General features: G+C 38.4%; 1 protein-coding gene across 6 annotated transcripts in view; it reads right to left on the bottom strand.

Moving 5' to 3' along the window:
• Positions 1 to 9,387: 9,387 nt before the first annotated feature.
• LOC134844275 (L-asparaginase-like) overlaps positions 9,388 to 20,759 on the bottom strand; it is a 35,544-nt gene continuing 24,172 nt past the window's right edge. For 5 of the 6 annotated variants that reach the window (XM_063860874.1, XM_063860877.1, XM_063860873.1 and 2 more), the window contains 6 exons: positions 19,996 to 20,241; positions 19,065 to 19,270; positions 16,737 to 16,793; positions 12,819 to 13,047; positions 11,266 to 11,468; positions 9,388 to 10,045 (listed from right to left, as the gene is read on the bottom strand). In XM_063860874.1, coding sequence (XP_063716944.1) covers positions 9,506 to 10,045; positions 11,266 to 11,468; positions 12,819 to 13,047; positions 16,737 to 16,793; positions 19,065 to 19,270; positions 19,996 to 20,241 — 1,481 coding nt within the window. In that variant the 3' untranslated portion in view covers positions 9,388 to 9,505. The remainder of the gene's footprint in view (positions 10,046 to 11,265; positions 11,469 to 12,818; positions 13,048 to 16,736; positions 16,794 to 19,064; positions 19,271 to 19,995; positions 20,242 to 20,759) is intronic. The other variant, XM_063860875.1, reaches the window with a different exon arrangement.

The raw sequence follows: 20,759 nt of genomic DNA, 5'->3' as shown, positions 1-20,759 counted from the left end.
CGTTTGGCCGAAAGTGTGTGTTCGGCCGGAAATTAGCATAGCGTACCCAGTTGGACGACAGTCGTCATAGTGAGCAGCTACCAATTGGCCGAAAGTGGGTGTTTGGCTGAAAGTGAGCGTTTGGCCGAAAATACGAAAATATCAGCTACCAGTTGGCCGAAAGTGAGCGTTTGGCCGAAAATACAAAAATATCAGCTACCAGTTGGCCGAAAGTGAGCGTTTGGCCGAAAATACGAAAATATCAGCTACCAGTTGGCCGAAAGTGAGCGTTTGGCCGAAAATACAAAAATATCAGCTACCAGTTGGCCGAAAGTGAGCGTTTGGTCAAAAAACAAAAATATCAGCTACCAGTTGGCTGAAAGTGAGCGTTTGGCCGAAAAAACGAAAATATCAGCTACCAGTTGGCCGAAAGTGAGCGTTTGGCCGAAAAGTGTCTAATTGGCCGAAAGTGGGCGGTCGGCCGAAAAGTGTCTAACTGGACGAAAGCTGTTAAATTGTTCAGCTGGCCGAAAATTGTCATATTGTGCGGTTTAGCCGAAAGTCGTCAGAGTACCGAATTAGCCGAAACTCCTCACAGAGTTTACTTGCTGGCGAAAGGCCAAAGACCAAATACTTATCGAAAAGTATAAAAAACTGCATCAGCCCCCTTCCCTTGAGTTGAAGACTCTGTTGTTACTTAGACGATACAGTGCTGACCTAAATACACTGAAAGCTAAGAAGAAGCGGAACCGTTTGTCGCCTAAAAATTGTAGAGCGATTCACAATAGATTTAAAGCGTTAAAACTTCAAGTTACTCCCCCTTGTAAGTTATTGATGCATTAGAGTATTTTGTGGAATTACTTGAGTGAAAATAAAGTATTTTCTAAGAGTCGTTTATTTCTGAAACTATTAAGCATGGAAGTTAAGTTTCAGAAGAAAATTAAGAAGTTGTTTGAGAAACGTTGCAATATCGAAAACGAACTTTATAAATGCCACGAAATAATTTTGGAATACATAGAGAGTCAGAGTCGTTGCTCAAAAGTTGATACCTATATTGAAAAATGTAGGAACAATATAGAACAAGCGATCGAGATAAATAATGAGTTGTTTTATATGGCTGCAAAAATGCCAACCCCGACGAATTTATACCGGCACAGGATATGTGGCTTCATAAGCTGACTCAAAGCAACGATAAAGTTTTACAGGAAGCTATCTCATATAAAACAAGTTTTGAGGCAGTAACAGAGCCGGAAAACTTAGATAGCAGCTCAAAAATTTCTCATCATTCTGGAAAAAGTGAAAAACCCCAGTCGCATAAAAAGATACCCGCTCTAAGTTGTCACACCGAAGCAGCCGACATCAGCAATCGGGTTCTCAGACATCTAGTCGGTGTACCGCCGCTCCGTCGAAAACACTTTCTGAGAAAAAGCGCGATATAATGATTTTAAAGAAACAACAAGAGGAACTTGAGAGGCAGGCAAAGGTGTCATTAAGACTGAAAGAGCAGCAAAACAAGATGAAACAAAATTTTTTAGAACAACAAAGCAGTTTAGAGTTGGAAGAATTGGCTGAAGAACACAGGAAGAAACTGGCAGAAATTGAGTTGAAAGGGGTTGAATTAGAAGATGAGTTGTCGGAAATCAGCGAGAATGCTGAGGAAAGTGGTTTAACTCAAATCTCTCCACAACTAACAATAGACGAAAAGGATCGTACGCGTCACTGGGTCGAATCTGTCGAACACAATCAGCCTGACGCTGTTTTAGTTCCCAATCAAGAGCAGCACGTTCGTTCGACAGCTCCTGAGGAAACCCATCCTGCATCAACAAACTACATGGTCTCATCAAGTTTTACAAGAGTGAATAATGGCCAGGCAGCTTCTAGTGATCCGGGATTGTATTTCAGTAACCACATTCCCGGACAACGACATAATTTGTCGAATTTGGTCCAATCGCAGGTTTCCGTTAGCAATCTGGTAAGGTTACAGCAGGTCATTCAACCTGTTTCTAACAATTTGCCTCAGCAAATTTTTTTGTCCACTCATCCAGTGCTAGTTAATCCAAACACAGGGTCAGTAGTCCCGGTAACTTCTGAAAATTATTTTGCTCCGACAACATCTGCAGAAGTTCCTTTTGGTGTAGTACCATTCGTTTCTGCATCAAAAGCAATTAATCAGGTTTCCTTAAGTCATCACACTACAGGATCAGTAGTAGCTGGCTACCAAACACCCGTAATCCCATCACAACAACATATGCGTGTTCCCGTTAGTAGTTCTAACTTTTCAAGTGACCACTATAATCCTTATAGTAATTTGTGGAGACCAGCTGTTGCTGCCCCTTTAATGTCAGCTCAACAACACTACGTTCCTTCGAGAACTGTTTTTTCCGCAGTAACTCCGATTGTTCCTCCGAATAATTTTGTTCCTTATACAAATGGAGGGACTGTGTTCTTTGCACAGCCTGAAATTTCTTCATATGCTAATCAACCGTTCGTTCCTGATTGTCACGGTAACTCTTCGAGTTACACAGAGCCAACTCCCGGTGATTCAGCTGGTGCAGACGTCGAGCGTCCACTTTCGTTCCGAGGGTTGGTTAATATACTCATGCACAGCCGAAAAGATCATCTCCCTGAATGGAAGCTGACCCAGTTCGATGGCAACCCACTTAATTGGCATGAGTGGTTTGGGCAATTCATATCGACGGTCGATTCAGCCATACTCAGTGACGATGAAAAGCTTACCTATCTGAAAACGCTCGTAGTGGGTAAAGCAAAATCCGCAATCGCTGAGTATAGCTATAGCGGAGTGCTATATGAAGACGCATTAGCAACCCTTCAAAGAAAGTTCGGGCAGCCGCATGCTGTAGTAGGGGCTCATCTAGATAAATTGAGTAATTTTCCGCCGCTGAAAATGCATAACTCGGAAAATGTAATTGGTTTTTCCTCTACAATTTCTGGACTTGTTGCCGTATTCAAGTCTATCTTTTAACGATGACCTGAAAAGTGTTAACTTACTGAATCAAGCTGTGAGTAAGCGTCCCTCAAACCTTAAGGAAGCATGGTCAATGCAAACCGTAAGACGCCAGTGGCATCGACCAACTCTGCTAGATTTCAACGAATGGCTTAAAGAAAAAGCGGAGGGTCATGAGAGGCTAAAAAAAATTAATTCTAAGGTTAAGTCTGAAGAACCAGTGAAGTAAAAAGTAGGTACGAAAGTGTTTGCTAGTTATGCAAAAGTAAGTGATAAGACTAAGCAAAACGAAAATTCCCTCCATAATCTGTATGTAAAGGTCAACACGCTCTTTGAAATTGCGCCGTATTCAAAGAGAGAAAAAATGGAGCCGAACAAAAACTTTGCTTTGCGTGTTTACAGAGCAACCACAGTTTTCGTAATTGTAGCAAGGCCAAAAAGTGCCCCAAGTCAGATTGTGAAAGCACGCACAACGTGCTCTTACATGGAGCGGAGAAAAATTTTCCTCCTAAGGATACTAAAAGTTCCCCGGCGTCAGGTAACGCAAACACTAAAGATGTATCGACTAACGCTGCCGTCGGCGATATTCACAGCCAGGAGTCAACTAAAGGCCTCCTGCCAGTTGCATCACTCGCCGTCTCTTCGGATGCGACAATTACTAATGCCCTAGCTCTTTGCGATAGTGCTTCCACGAACTCATGGGTGTCCGCCGATCTCGTAAAACGTCTCCATTTGGTTGGCACTCCTGTTAACCTCACCATAAATGGATTCAATTCCACGAGCTTGATGAAAACCCATCAAGTAAGTTTTCAAGTTTCCGCCGAAACGAATAATAAGGACTTTTTGTTTTATTTTCGAGCTTATGTTAAGGATCATATTCGCATTGGATCGGATAGCATAAGTATTCCTGAGTTACAGGAAAAATACCCGCAGTTGGCTCCAATAAAACCTATACATTATAAGTATGAGCAAGTCGAAATAATCATTGGACAGGATTTCTACCATGCCATAAGACCCGTTGAGTACCTTCTGGGGGAAGACTCTATTTCACCGTGCGCCGTACGCCTTCCGATAGGTTGGGTTTTAAGTGGTCCGTTACCGCCGTCCTTTAAGTCGAACTCGTCTTGCTTTAAGTGTGTTGTCGAAGACAGGTCTCTTGCGGACCAAATTGAAACTTGGTATGAGTTGGAGTCATATGGAGCCTTCAAGCAAGTAGATGCCCGTTCCGCCGCCGACAAACGCACTTTGTCCGTTTTGAAAAATGACACCTTTCACGATGGTGAAAGGTACATTGTACTAATGCTTTGGAACGATAAGGAAAGTACTTAACCGAATAACTATTTTTCCTCCTTAGCTCAATTAAAATCTTTGGAAAAGAGGCTAGATAAGGATCAGTCGCTCCGTGAAAACTACGCCGAAACAATTAGAGAAGATATACAAAAAGGATATGTCATAACCATTAAGGTACACGATCCCAAATCACAAGCCGATCGTGAGTGGTATCTCCCGCATCAACCGGTGTTGAACCCGAATAAACCCGGTAAGGTGCGCCGAGTCCTCAATGGGGCATCGAAGTGTCATGGTGCTTCCTTGAATAAATCTCTGTTGGTTGGCCCGGATCTCCTTCAAAACCTCATTATTGTACATTTAAGGTTCCGTCAGCATAAATACGCAGTTTCAGCTGACATTGAAGGGATGTTTTTACAGGTTGGAGTCCTCGAAGAAGATCAACTTTCTCTTCGTTTTTTGTGGCGGGAGGACCCCACATCAAGTGTGGTAGTTCACCAATATACGCGTCACTTTTTTGGTGCTCGTGACTCGCCGACTTGTGCGAATTTTGCTTTGCAGAAGACTTCATCGGATAATCAAGCTGAGTACCCCGAAGCTGCTTCGGCTGTTGTACAGAAATTTTATATGGATGATTATCTGGATTCTTTTCAAAACAGGGATGACGCCTTGAATTTAGGTAGGGATTTAATCTCGTTGCTTAAACTAGGTGGCTTTCGTCTGACAAAATTTGTCAGCAACGTGCCCGACGTAACAACAGCTCTTGATCAGGACAACCGTGAGTCCAATTCCTCTGTTAAAGATATTTGTGCGAGTCCAGACCAGTCGTCGCATGTTCTCGGTCTTAAGTGGGATCTCGTAAAAGATACCTTAGTCGTTAGTAGAGGGGTTGATTGTCCACTAGACAAAACAATCACTCAGCGTACCGTGTTGAGTTTTGTTTCCTCTGTTTTTGATCCAATTGGGTTAGTGGCTCCGTATACCGTGAAAGCTCGCCTTCTATTAAAAAATATCTGGCGAATCAGCGGTCAAAAATGGAACGATGATCTGCCAGAGGAAATCAAGAAGCAGTTCCTGGAGTGGCACTCAGCTCTTCATTTGTTAGATTCTCTGACAATACCTCGCAGCTATTTCAGTGAACCTTTCGATCGAATAGAACTACAAATGTTCGGTGATAGTTCGCAGGATGTTTTCTGTGCCGTCGCTTTCCTTCGTGCGCGACTTGCTAGCTCGCATCAGATCGAATTAGCCTTTGTGTTTGGCAAAGCCCGCGTCGCGCCTATGAAAGCGCTTTCTATTCCAACGTTAGAGCATCAAGCGGCTCTTCTTGCAACCCGCTTAAAAGAAGAAATTTTGAAAGGTCTTACTTTCAAAGTTACGGATATTTTCATATTGACAGATAGTACCACTGTTCTTCAGTGGCTTCACTCTTGTAGTAAACTACCCGTTTTTGTTGGTAATCGCACTGGTGAGATTCTGAAGTCTACCACCACTGATCAGTGGCATCACATACTTAGCGGTGATAACCCAGCTGATACAGGTACACGAGGGATTTCTTCGGAAGCCCTCAAGGAAAGCAGCTGGGTTAATGGCCCTAGTATACTGAGAACGACGACTGATTGGTCGTTCAAGCCTGATACAAGGGTTATTGATAAAATAAGACTCAAAGGACTATCATGTGATATCGACATTTGTCTGGAAAATTCGTCAAATTTCGTCGTCGATGTTTTGACAGAGAAAAATCTTCCAATCGAAAAATGGAAGAGATTCAATTCAATTGTAAAATACAAACGCACAGTAGCATTTTTAGCAAGATGGCTGCCATCCCATAAACATTTCCGGTTGAGTATACTAGAAATTACAGACCCGTGTGAAATGGATATTGCTGAACAGAAGCTCATTTACCTGTCCCAGGGTGAAACATTTCCTAGTGAGCTAAAACTACTAAAATCCGGTAAAGTTATCACGAAGAATAGTCGGATCGCCAAGTATTCGCCGTTCATTGGACCAGCTGGCATCCTTCGCTCGACTGGGCGCATCAGCCGCTTGGTTATTTCCGTTTTCGATAGCAAGCATCCGATTATGCTTGATGCACGTCACGCGGTTGTTCGGTTATTGGTTAAACACTTGCACGTTAGGAATTTCCATCAAGGCTTGGATTACATGCGTGCGGTGGATAATTTGAAATACTTTGGGTTAAATTTGCGATGGTTGCTGCGAAACATTGAAAATACTTGCGTTGTGTGCCGAAAACGCAAAGCGCAAACCGTAACTCATATGATGGCTGATCTGATGTTGAAAAGGCTGGGTTACAAGCAACCTCCTTTCTCTAACACAGGTGTCGACTACTTTGGGCCGTTCCTAGTTAAAATTCGGAGAAGTAAGGAAAAGAGGTGGGGTTTTTTGTTGACCTGTCTCACCACTACAGCGGTGCATATTGAAGTGGTCCCCTCGCTCGACACAAGCTCTTGTGTGATGGGCGTAGAGAAGTTTAATGCACGTCGCGGTACTCCGACTACCATCATGTCCGACAACGGCACGAACTTTGTTGGCGCTCAAGAAGAGCTCTTAGCTTGCGTTGAGAGTTGGAACAAGCTCGCACCCGCTGTTTGTGTTCAGAAAGGGATCAAGTGGAAATTCAATCCACCCAACGCACCGCACCATGGTGGCTCCTGGGAGCGATTAGTTCCGAGTGTTAAGCGCGTCTTGTATGACATCCTAGGCAACAGAAGAGTAACTGAGGAGGTTCTAAGAACCACGCTGTGCCTTGTTGAGCAATCACTTAACGCTAGACCGATAACAGCCGTTAGTTCCGATCCGCTAGATCTAGAGGCGTTGAACCCGAATCATTTTATCCTTGGTCAACACGCAGCGAGTTTTCCGTTGCTAAGTTTCGAAGAAAACTTCGACCATAAGAAGCGTTTCGCCAGAGCGCAATCATACGCTAACGCAATATGGACACGGTGGATGCGGGAATACGTTCCTTCCCTCAATAGGAGGGCAAAGTGGCACAACCAGTCAGGCGTTAAGCTGAAAGCCGGCGACTTGGTTTGGGTCATAGAGCCTGACACTCCACGTGGACATTATCCACTCGCACGTGTCCTAAGACTGCACTATGGCAAGGACGGATGCGCGAGATCCGCCGACATAAAGACCGTTACGAGCGAACTGACCCGCCCGACCGTAAAGCTCGCTCCCGTTCTTTCTTGTTTAGGGGTGGAGGATGTTGCCGCGCAAATGTAAGCGAGAGTACAAATGCATATAAATATAAATGCATATAAAATAAGCACAGTTGGCCGAGTGGCTTAAGCTACAATAACGCCCACTATATAGACTCGACAGTTGACGTAGGTTCAAGTCCCCACCTGCCCATGTATTAATATACTAAAAAAGGGGGTTATATCCTATTTTAACTGTTTTTGTCATTCCAATTCGGTTTAGCCTTGATTAAGGCTGACCGCTAAAAAAGAGCAATTTGTCTCAAGGACATTACCGACCGGTTCTTGTGGCTTGCTTGCGCCAATTTGTTATTAAAGCTGTGAATTGGTGACGAATATTATGGAAGTTATGATGTTATACCCGACCGAAAGGACGAGAAGTTTTTGCCGATAAATTCTCTCGTTAAATTCAAGCATTCGAATTCCTATTTTTGATTTACGGAGATTAGGCGCACACTCGCAGGTAAGAGTTGGTTCGCGACTCTGATTACTTTTTGAAATGCTGATGTTCCGACTACACTTTCTAATATCTCAAAGTTTTTCCAGATTATAGTTTTTGATAAAGAAATAACCAAGTGTTCTCAAATATGTCTAAAAAATTCAAAAATTCTTATCTTTTCTGTAAATCTTACCCCCACATGCCACAACACATAAAACTGATATTAATCTCATCCAATCACTCGTTTTTCTATCTGGTTCGAATTTTGGGCCGGAATAAATGACGATTACACGCTACGCTTCAAAAAAAATTGGTTAAAAAGCGCACAAAATGGCAATTATCTAATCCCGCAAAATGAACACTGTTCGTGGAACATCTTTTTCATTTTTGAGCTTAGGCATCAAAATTTAAATTCTCAGACAAAAAATAACTTCCGTCCCAAATAGCTGTTTGAAAAATCAAACACATTTTATGAGAAATACTCAGCCCGAGTTCAATTGTTCCGGCAGCTTCGAAAGTAAAAAAAATCAAATCAACATAAATATTATCTTTTAACACGGTTAAAATTTTAGGTTTGATCATAGGAATAAATTAAAACCATACCGTTCTGAAATAGAAGAATAGTAGTACTCAAATTGCCATTCGGGTTTCACCGTGTTTTAAATTTTTTTTAGTTGTTCTTTTTCTTTTCCACGCAACATCAGATAACACAAACTAAAACCATTGTAGTCCTGATGGCAACCCTATTTAAATGTCCGAAAAAATCCTCAGTGTAGAAAAAACTGTTTAAAAGTTTGGGTTTTTGTTCTTACTTCGAGCGAATAAAGCCAGCGAGTATGCTTTTGATGCGGAATTAAGACCTAAAAACATAGTTTAAATCCACAAGAATTAGTTGCTTTTGAAAACATTTTTGCGTTTTCTTGAAAGCAAAAATGCCAAAAATTCAAAACTTTGATCAATTTTTCGATGAAAGCTTATCAAACATGCGTATTGCACTATTACTAATGAAAACACTTACTTTCTAGGCTTTTGTTCAAAACTGCTTATAACCGAGCGAGCTAAAATTTATGGTCTAAACTTTCTGTGCTACTTGTACAGCAACCGGCTATCTTTGTTGAGTTCGTTTTGTGTTTAATCTAGCTGTAAATTTATTTGGACAATTAATACACGCTAATTTAAAAATGTGTACAAAAATTCTGAAAGATGTAGACATTTCGACCTTTTTCAAAACCCATGATAACACGCCCTGATTCTAATTCCAGTGATTAAAAAACGAACTTGAAACAGAATTTCTGCAACAATTTAGATTTACGCCGACTGTAAATAAACATCTTCAGAAAAGAATGAAACTCTGGATCATCTAAAATAAAAACAGCGGACTTCGTTCAGATAGTATCTTTATCCGGACTTCGCGCGTAATATTACAGACAACGGCATGAAAAAATCATTGGCTGGTCAATCTATGACACTTTTTCTCATAACTTCGATTACTTTCCAAATCACTCTACTTCAACAATAATCTTAAATTTCTGATTAAATATCACGTTCAATCTAACTAAAGATACAACATAACTTACTAAAACACGCCCACAAAAAAATTGACAATACAAACATAATTCAGCAGTTGCTGTTTGAGATCGAAGAATCTTCACGCTGTTCTTTTTCACATGACTCTCTCAATTCTGATTGGTCACAATTACTTGTGACAGAAAAGTCTGCAAAATTTGACACATCTGTATTTTCGGCTAAGTTCACATATTCGTTTCTACTTCCAATGAAATTACTATTTGGAGTTGCTTCCGAATAATTTGTGAAGTTGCAACTTTTGTTTTCTTCGGGCAAACCTGACATTTCAAAGCTTGAAGCTCTTCTTTGTAGTTTTGAGTTTGATCGAGAAAATGAGTTTGACCTTGAGTGAAAGTTTGAAGTGCTGCTTGCTCCTAGAGCATGTAAAGCTATTTCATCGTTAAGTCGGCTCGAAATTTCGAAGGCGGTCTCGTTCGTGAGTTGGTTTCGGCAGTTAGGATCCGCTCCACGTCGCAGCATCAGTGCAATTGACTTGTGGTTCCCGTTTGTGCACGCTACATGCAAAGCGTAGTTTCCGTGCACATCTGGTTGTGAGAAATCAGCACCCGCCTCTGCATAGGCCTCCAGTAACTGAAACAAAAAAAATCATTTCATCAAGTCACATTTCATTGAATATTAATTTGCAAAGATTGAAGATTCAAAACATAGTTGTCAACAGACAGTTGGCAAAGTGTAAATGAACTCAAGGGCATCGGAAAAAACATTGACTGAATTTTTTGTCAAGTAATTTTCAACTTCCAAGAAAACACATCAACAAAACTTCAACATGAAGCTCAGGAGTCCAGTATAATTGTAAATTTTGCGGTATCCGAGACTTTGTAATCGAAGAGAAAAATAAGAGAAGCCAAATCGGTTTTTCCTTTCAGTAACTAAAAACATTAAGATATATTTCTGAAACAACTTGTTCGAATTCCGAGTTTGCATGTGATTTATAACAAAAAAACAAGAACTAGAGCAAAGAGGCCACTAAATAACACCGCAAGGTCGGTTCATTTTGTTCGACCATCGAATCCAGATAAATTTTCATTGAAATCTTCAAAACATAGCCGACTGACCTTTGAAAAAGGTTAACGAACTCAGAGAAACTCAAATAAGGTCGAGAACTTTTCAACGTTTGAATTGCCGATAAAATATATCACGTTAATTCTCGCTGATTTTCAATGAACTTTTATCATCGACAATTCTTTCATAAAACAAGCCCAATTAGAGAAAAATGGGCTCTTTTTTATTTTTACCCCCACATTGGACGAGAGCGAAAAAAATGGATAAACCGGTATTTTTTTCAATTCCCTGAAAATTTGAAGTATTAAAGTCCATTTTTGAAAATGAAAGTATTTCAGATTTTTTTCCAGAAAAAAAAAACAAAAACGATAAGTCGACACTATCTAAATAAGTGATATATCACTTCGTTCATTAAAAATTTGAAAAGTCATAATTCAAAAAAATTTGAGGAACTGTAGACAAAAAAATTATCACAGAGGCGAGGCTGCGCTTCGCAAACACTAGCCAGAACACGGCAAAAAGTACATCTAGAGTTTCAAAAAGTGCAATAAGAAAAAGTAAAACTAAGCCTCGAATTAGTAAAAATTCGGCGACATCTCGGATTCAATCCTACGACCTACTGCGACCAAGATGATTTGCGTCTCACGCACTAACCACTCAGCCCGGATGCTTAGTTCATAACAATATTATTTGACATACAGTTTGAGATTAACTAGATTTATTGACCTGATAGTTGTCTGTATGTCACCTATTTTGCCCACAATTTGAGATTAACTAGATTTATTGACCTGTATGTCGTCGTAATAAGCGGCCATGCTGATACCATTTGCCACTTTAGTGCTCTCCGTGTATGGAAAGTGTGCCCCAGCCTGCACCAGTATGGCCACTATGGCCACACTCTTGCTCTTCACAGCACAAGTCAGGGGAGTGTCTCCATGCATGTCCTTTAGATGCACACTCGCTCCATTCTCCACCAGGTAGCGCGCACAGGCTGAAAAAATACCGATATCATCACAAGATAACTACCAGCCAAGCTCACTGGTTATTTAACAACCAAGGTCACTGGTTATTAAAAAACCAAGGTCACTGGTTATTAAATAACCAAGGTCACTGGTTAGTTAATACTAACAAAGTACATCGGTTGTTTTAAGATAGCAAACGCAGAGTAGGATAAGTATGAACGAACGCAAGGAAAATAAAAGACTGGCTTGTTTTTAAAGCCAGCATTTCGAATAAAACGCTATTTGAATTTAAAGAAGCTTCCATGATTGACATTTTTCGTTAAAATAAACCTAAGTCGAGAAATCTGCATCGATATGTAAACTTTTATTTCAATGACAAATCTAAAAATTAAAATCCATTTTCCAAACTAGAAATTCATATTTTTTTCGCCCCCTTTCCGCGTTTTTAATCGGAGACCGTTATTTTCCTTTTTTTGAGTTTAAATAAAAAATCAACACGACCCGTATAAAAAAGTGTTTTCACAACCTTCGTTGACAATTAATAACCAAGGTAAAATCAGTTATTTTAAAACCCCTTTTTGGAGATGGATGCCTTCTGTGACAGAAACAAATTCGAGCCAACAGACGAATGCAGCAGCCATCACTCGTTTGTTAGTTAGGACGATTTATCCCCAAGGGAAAGGACCAGCATACGAGCTGTTCAGCTTTTCGCCGAGAATCGCCGTTGTGCCCCTGCTTAAAAACTACATACAATTTTTTTGGTGAATTTTTTTGAGTGGGTTATGTTGTCTCAACCTAACGCAATGTACCCGGATCATGGTGGGCTTCGAACATCCGCCCTTTCGATTGAGAGGCGGAGACGTAACCACTGCACCAACTCTCCCCTCTTCCTCCTAGCCTCATTAAAAACCATGTTGACTGATTTCTTGTATGCAAACGCATTTTGCAGTTTAACAAAATTATATATCCCAGCTGATTTGAACCAATGCTTAAAAAGTTAAAATATCGTAGAAAAATCTGACATTATTTGCAGGCTACAAAGGACCAACAAGGTGAACAAAAAATATATTTTTTTTTGTTAAAACAAAGCTAAGCCTGTTAGAATAATTTTTTGTTCAAACATCTATTTCGAAACTTATGGGCGGCGCATTGTTAGTTATTTTTCAGCCAAATAAATTTCGACTACACATCATAAATTCGCTCGGAAATTTTCTTGAAAATTCAACCCTCCAGATAAATTTAGATAAACTTCTAATCTATCATTTAGACTATAAATGACAACTTAACAAAATCAGATTAGAAAATGAAACGGCAACATTTGTTCAAAATATTGATTCGACCCTTTTTTTATCTCTTATTTCTCTACTTATCAAGCCTACCTTCGTTACCAGCCGAACATGCAACATGCAGCGGGGTTCTTCTGTCATAATCAGCACAAGAGATACTCCTCTTGCCCTCACTGCTCGACAACAGAGTACTCAAAGTCTTGCCTTCGTCTTCATTTGCAGCCGCAGCACACAGTAGACTCGGCATGATTGCATTGTTCAGTTCGATTAACTCAGGTGCCGAGGTCAACTGCAGGGCATTTGCCAGTTTGTTCAGAAAACCCTGTAACCAGAAAAAAAATAATTTTACGATTGTTAAAACTTTATTGGCTAATAAAATCAATTGATGGTCAATTCAGCAACGGCAGATTCGAATCTTTCGAAAGAGGTGCGGATTTTCAAACTTTCGTCTGCTTTTTTAGATCAATGAACACGATAATTTCCCGAAATTTCCTTTTTTTAGGTCTATGAAAACGGTTATTTCCCAAAATATCCACTTTTTAGGTCAATGAAAACCAAAATTTTCTGTGTCGCTTTTGGAATTTGGACAAGGTTTTGACAATAAATCGTGTTTTTTGGCGCACACTTCCAAAGCTAGTATGTATTGACGCCTTTAGAGAACAAAATTTTCAAGGTCCGTCATCCTAAAATTGATGTCGCAAAATAGTAGCAAAGGGCGAACCTTCGAGTAGTGAGCCCAACCCCCCCCCCCCCCCCCCCCCCAGTAAATCCGCTACTGGGTCCGTTACCGAAGATCCTTGACATGAAAGTGTTCGAAGGTTTTAGCTTTTACTTCAAAATCAGTCGTATTCATGTAAACGTAATGGCCGTATCACTTAAGATATTGCTTTTTTTCATCGATTACTGCTAACTATTCGAATAACTTTAGAACCACAGAGACCTGTGTTAACTTATCATGTTCGTTGAACACTTCGAAAAGGTTTATTACCAAATAAGTCTCGACAAGTTGAACGCATTTTTACGTCATTCATTAGACAATTTTACGTCAATTGACATATGGTATAAACATCAAGATAAGAAGACTAGAGTAACTTAACGCTCCGCCTAATTTGTTTTAAAAGTCAAATAATCGAATAGTACTTTTGTTGTCAAGGTGTATCTAAAGCTACATACTACACAGTCCCTTTAATTTTCTTCTTCGAGTATGATATATAATATGAATTAAAACAGCAAAACATCGAAAACAAAATTTTGCAGCAAGTGTGATTCAAGACTGCTCGTATCAATGCAAAGCCCTAAATGTTCCGACTGCCTCTTTAAATCTAGGAAATTTAAAAAATGATAAAAATTTAAAAAAAAAAAGAAATTGCTTTTTTTGAACTTTTTTAAAATATATTCTGCCACGCCTTAAGTTGAGATCAAAATTATGTAAGTCGCGTCCAGCAACGTGCTAATAGTTCTAAATAGTTTGCTTCAAATTAAATAGGAACGATTTATGAGCAGGATTGGATTCAATAACTACTTACGCTTAAATTGAACGAATTATATCCTGCATTAATTGTCGTAAACTAGACAAACTGGTCACTCTGAAACCACAAAAACTTTACAAAAATATCACAAGCAAAAAACTTTTTAAAAAAGAGCTAGGATATCGATAACTTTCAGAGGGTATAGAAAAAAGGCTAGTTAAAAGTAGAAATTTGTCTGAAGAAAAAAGACACCATGCCCATGCACAAATAATCCATCCTTTATCGAAAGTAGGAAGAACAACAAAAATTCTCATATTAGGGCGAAGCCTTGAATTTTCCGCTGCTTTTAAAAGGGGGCGTTATACAGGGGTCTAGGACAACAAGCCGACGGGACTTCAAGCCGAAGAGACTTCAGGCCGAAAATTAAACTTTACAAGCACCTCAAATCATTATTTTTTCATCTGTAAAACGTTTCTTTTCAAAATCATAGGCTAGTTCAGTCCGTAATAAGCGTTATTTATGACAATGCACTACTTTGGATTGGCATTAGATAATAATATCAGCCGTTTTTTGAAATGCATAAATTATAAACAAGAAAATTACCTCCAACCGTGTTTAATTTTTCAACTTTCCTAAACTTCATTTGGAGGTTTAAATTTCGTGAAAACGCTACTAATTACCGATTGAAGATAATGAAATTGAGAAATTCTGTAAAAAAAGTTTTCAAAATAACCTGATTTCATGACTTAATGAGAAAATTTTCGGCTTGAAGTCCCTAATTTAACGATTCGGCTTGAAGTCCCGTCGGCTTGATGTCCGGCACCCGTTAGACAGTGCCGAAGTTAGAGAGTGCCGAAAAAGGCGGGAAATATTGGAACGCAATTTAAGAGGCTAGCTTTTGGCGGGAAAATTAATAATGACACTTGAAACTTGTTCAGACTCAATTTTGGCGCCAAAATCGATGAGCAAACAAAACTTTCTTTTTTTTTCTCAATTAGTTCACGACAAATAAACTTGTTCAGACTCAATTTTGGCGCCAAAATCGATGAGCAAACAAAACTTTCTTTTCTTTTCTCAATTAGTTCACGACAAATAAGTCAGTTTCTGCACTCTTTAACAAATTTTCGGCCCTCTTTAACAAATTTTTGTTTTCGGCACTCTCTTACTTCGGCACTGTCTTACCCAACCTTTTAAAAGCCTGTCTAGCGATAGCTTTTGAAAAGAAGTTGAAACTTTCAATTGAAAATTTCAGAAAATACATATTTCGCATACAGCAAAGAATTAAATAAGCCAAATAGAATGCATCAATTCAATTTGGAAGAATTTCTAAGCAGGATTAAACCGCCGCTTACGCGTTAACGTTAGTAGCACAAAAATATCGGGCTTACATTGCCCCAATTGGCAACTTAACGAAAACTGATCACAGGTGAAATATCATTTAAGTTTGAGCTTAAGACAACAATAGCTTGCAGACGGTAAAGGCAAATTTTTGCCATTAATAGCTAGTTAAAAATCGCAACTGGTCTGAATAAAAAACCAATCCGAGCACAGATATTCCCAAGTCAGAACAATGAGATCTGTGCCACCTTAAACTTTAGACTTGATAGTTTAGATATTTTATTTTCTTGGGCTGATTCGCGTCGCAACAAAATAAAACTTTGAAATGGATGCTTTTGTAGATTCGGGCTCATCATTCGACTTTAGTTTGACATGATTCGACACTCTGTTTGACAGAAGACTTTGTGCGACGTCGCAGGGAGCGTCAAAAACGTGACATCGTTCGGTTAAAGCAGACGTCGAGCTCCTCCGACCGGGAAGTTCCGTGGAAGATGATTTAGAGTTGATATAATTGCACAAGTGGTACATGTTCAAAAACAAGAGAATGTACTCTTTGTTATAAATAAACCATTGTATCAAAAATGTTATTGGAATAAAGAAGAAATAACCAGCAGACAGTTGAAAAAGTGTCAATTAACACAAGGAAACCGGAAAAAATTATTTCAAAAACTAGATCATTAGGTTCTCTTTTTTCCGCTGGGAAATCTAAAAATTAAAATCCTTTTTCGAAAATAAAGTCTTCTTTAAAAGTCTTTTTTTTTGCTGTTCGAGGCCATTCAATTTTTCCTGTTCGATCGAGGAGTAAGCCTTCACAAAGGACAATATATGACAATATTTGTCTTAAAAATGACAAATACGCTTTATAAAAAAATCCACCTTCTAATTAGGAAAACGATCATTCAAAACAAAAGTTACGTTTATATTCCTTTCTGTTCGAATTTTTCAATAGAAAAATCCAATCAGAATAAAAAAGAAGCAGGGCTTTTAAAATGTTTTTTTTTCTCTCAAAATAAAGCTTAATTTTAAATTTATTAAATAAAAGAGTTAAGCTTCGCTTATTAAACAGTCTGCCAATGTAAGTTAATGAAAAAATGTCAATTGGTTAGGGAAAGAAATAAATCAAACCCGATAACTTACCGGGACCAGTTTCAATTAATTATATGTTTAATTGTAATGTTAAAGTTGTTAGGCTTGTTATACTCACCTTCACTTTAGAGGCGCAGTTCTCGGCTATCAGCCGAACCAAAGGGGGCGGTTGCTGCTGCAAAGTGCAAACCAATCCAGTTGTTAATACATCATACGACACAAAAGCATACCAGAACTTGACTAGTACCAAAATATTACAAAAAAGATAAGTATGGAAAATATTTCTGTGAGTTATGCGATAGATTATTTAAAGCGAGAGTAAAAAAAACTACACAGTTAAGTAAATTTTTGCAAATTTCAAAATTTTGAGAAAAAAAACTAAATTACCTCATAGCCTTAGCTTCAACTTGAGGAAACTTTTCTGATTATTATATTTTTGGTGAGACGTACCCAATCCGATAATTTATGACAAAACCCATTTTGTGGGCCATTTTCGTTCTCAGATACTAGATTTTTGATACGGGTAACATTTTATAACATCACACAACAAAAAAACGGTGTGGACTTCGATATGAAACGCTATAGAGGTAGTAGTAATAATAATGGGACACACTTTATACAAAGGGTGTAAAACAGTCTGCAAATTTTAGATTCGGCTAATAAGGTCTTTCTTCTATTGGACCATTCTGCTCAGTGCAAAACTTCTTAACAGAACATAAAAAAACTGCCACCAAGGCGTAATAAAATATAAGAAGTTTTTGTGCTGACTTTTTTGAAGAAAATAACAGAATATTTATGATTGGGTGTGTTCATTTTCCAGACAAATATCGCAATTTCAACTAGCAAACTTTGACGGAATTTTAATAAAATATCGCAATTTCAACAGAACGTAAATTTTAAACAAATATCGCTAACAGAATGTGAAAAGTTTTGACGGAATTTGAATAAAAAGATGCGCAAAATTTCTCATGTGTTTGACCTGAATGCATATATTTTGAAAAAAAAACATCTGAATATATGTTAATGAACGCAAGGAAAAAGAAAAAAATGCCGACTTGTTTTTTTTAAAACTTCAAAATAAAATAAGGCCTGTTTGAATTTCAAGAAAAATTTAAGATTGAGTTGTTTTGCTGAAAATAACTTAATTTGAGAATAATGGATCAATGAGCCTAGTTTTTTTTGCTATGAAAATCAGAAATGAAATCCACTTTCGAAACTAGAAGTCGCTCACATTTTTGCACCTTTTTCACTTTCGTACTTGGAAAGAGCAATTCACCTAATTTTTAGCAAGAATTTTAATTGAAATTCAAAAGTGCATTTACACCTAAGTGCAGCCATAAACTCAATAATATGTATGAATGCATATCTGTAGTTGTTCGACCATTTTAGGATTTTTTTCTAAAAAAAAACAATGCCAATTGACATTTGGAAAAGAGTGATGAACGCAAGGAAACCGAAAAAAAAGACTTTTTTTAAAAAAAACCTTCAACTTGCAAATTTGAAAGAAACAGAATATGCCCTTAAAGCTCTTTGAATTTCATGGACAATTTATGATTGACCATTATGTGATAAAATTAACCCAATTTGAGAAAACTGGCTCAATAGATAAATTTTTATTACATGTAACCTGATGATTAAATTCCATTGTCGAAATAAGAAGTTGATCACGTTTTTGGTGGCCTTTAAATTTCAGCTTTTCGATAGTGGAGTTTGCCTTCCTTTTAGCAAAGAAAATAAAGTGCAGATAAAAAAATCAAAAGTCAAACTGCAAGAAATCAAACTTGAGCGTGAACACATTACGAGGCCAAACTATGTATTTTGTGAATTGTACGCGGATTCCGCAGCAAAGACACTCTTTTTGTTCTTTTGTTTTCTTTGATCGGTCCTAAAAATTTTTAACATTTTCAAAGACTTGTCTATGGATTGCAGAGACCTATACACACCAAATTGTGCGTGCGCCTGAAAAAAAAACTACACAAAATCACCTACTAAAACAAGAGTATTCACTACGTTCATTACTAATAATGAAATCCCCTACAGTCCAACTATTGATGAGCGTGACACAACTGACGCAGAGGCGGATCTAGGATTTTCTCGAGGGGGTGGGCGGATTTTCAAAAAATTTTCCAAAATTTTGACGACCTTTTTTTTTTTTTTAGGTCGACCAAATTGATTTTCCCATAAATCCGCCCTTGAACTGACGACAGTGATGCATTGTTTTAAACTATTTAAACTGCTTACTTTAATACTTTAATATTATTCTCTTGTTAATTGTATCTAAGATCCGTACAAGGTGATATATTACAATAGATGGCAGGCTCAAGTTGTTAATGACTGTAATAATTAATAATAGGTGGCTGGTTCAATAACATAGGTGGCAGGGGGGAGGATGTTAACTTGATCCGAGCCTACGAATGCGTGTAAGTTGGTTGCAACATCCACATACCTTGTTACGCAGTGAAATTTCTCCCCTAGCAACATTCTCCACACTCAACTCTCCCCTCAGATTCTGCCTCATCAACTCCCTCTTTTCCTCAATGGACAGGTCATCTTTAGCCAGTACATAGCCCAGCTTAGTCAGAGCTGCTTCCGGGGTCATGTCTCCCCCAAGCACCACCCCACTACTCTTCAGCGCCACGCCAGATGCATAGCCTGCATAAAATAAAATATGCATAAAAAATAATTGTTGCATGTTTCGCGCCTCGTCAAATATTTCACCCCGTGTCAGGACATTTGTGTCCCAGACATTTATGTCGCGGCAAAAACAGTCCAAAATGCAAAAAGTTCTTTGTGTGTGAGAGATAATAAAATGGGAATCTGTGAGGGGCGAAATATTAGAGAAGACTACATAACACAAAAATCTAAATAAAAATACTTTTATTTGGGTTGATTTGGATGATTTTGGCCGAAAAATTGCAACTTTGGGGTGCGAATAGAACTAATTTTTAGCGCCAGGTTGCCGATAAAAAAATTTCCGGGTAATTCGTCGGCAAAAAATGGAAATCGTTAAATTATACCAAAAAAGTATCAGTATAATAGCAGCAGCTTTCTTAACTTGAAAAATCGGTTTTTGTTATTGAACATCCTCAACTTTGGTTGAATTGAATTGATCGATCAAGTCGCCACGCAATTCGCCTTCACTTACCTTTGATCCAGTTTTCTCAAAGTTTCAAATTTCACTCACCACGGCATATACATTAACATGACTGCCATTTTTTACGTTCAAAACCTCTTTCGGACGTTGAAACCATTTCATACATTCATCTTTAAAACTAGCAGAGTAGACATTTTCGGTAACAAAATAAATATGGACGAATATCTATTTATTTATTCAACTTAATACAATTTAATTTTACGCTTCGTTATCTTTTTTTTACCTGGGGACACCCCACCCTTGTAGCACTGAGTGCAGTTTATGATCAACACCCCCTCGTCAGACGCCTTCTTGAACGCCCTCAGAATATCCTCCCTCGCATCTGGTCCATTCCCACTTCCGAATGTCTGCAACACCACCCCCCGCACGGGGGGACGGAGGAAGTTGGAGATGAGTTCGACTGTCATGCCTGGGTAGAAACGCAACATGGTCACGTTAGGCTCCATCTTGTCCTGGATGGAAAACTCCTCTGCAGAACAAATAGAATTCATAGGTTTCACAATTTACAAATTTTGAAGGGAACACGCGACACAAAAAACGCAACTATTTGAACAAAACTTTCTTAAAAATTCCCAAAAACCGTATTTTTGCTCCGTTTTTTCATCTTTAACTGTTTCTGAACTGAACATGTTGGCTCAGAAAATAAACAACAAATTAAAAAACATTCAACATTTAAGTTTCTCGGCCTTTTCGGATGGAGGGAACGGATTGACATAAAGCATTAGGAATTAGGCAATAATAGTTTAAGTATTTGTAAAAAAAAACTTCGGAATCACGACTGAAACTGTTTTATTATGATACAACACTTGAACCCCTATTAATGTTTTTTGAATACCTAAAATCGCGCGAAAAAAAACAGCCTTTGCCTTCTTCCCACTCTTTGAACAATATCTTGGCTAACAATTACTTAACTACTGTCGCAGCAAAAAATTAACTTGCCAATAAATTAAATTAACCAAATAGAGTAAAAAAATAAGATAGCCATTA

Source organism: Symsagittifera roscoffensis, chromosome 4, assembly GCF_963678635.1.
Source record: "Symsagittifera roscoffensis chromosome 4, txSymRosc1.1, whole genome shotgun sequence".
Classification (NCBI taxonomy): Eukaryota; Metazoa; Xenacoelomorpha; order Acoela; family Convolutidae; genus Symsagittifera; species Symsagittifera roscoffensis.
This window is presented reverse-complemented; position numbering and strand designations above follow the sequence as displayed.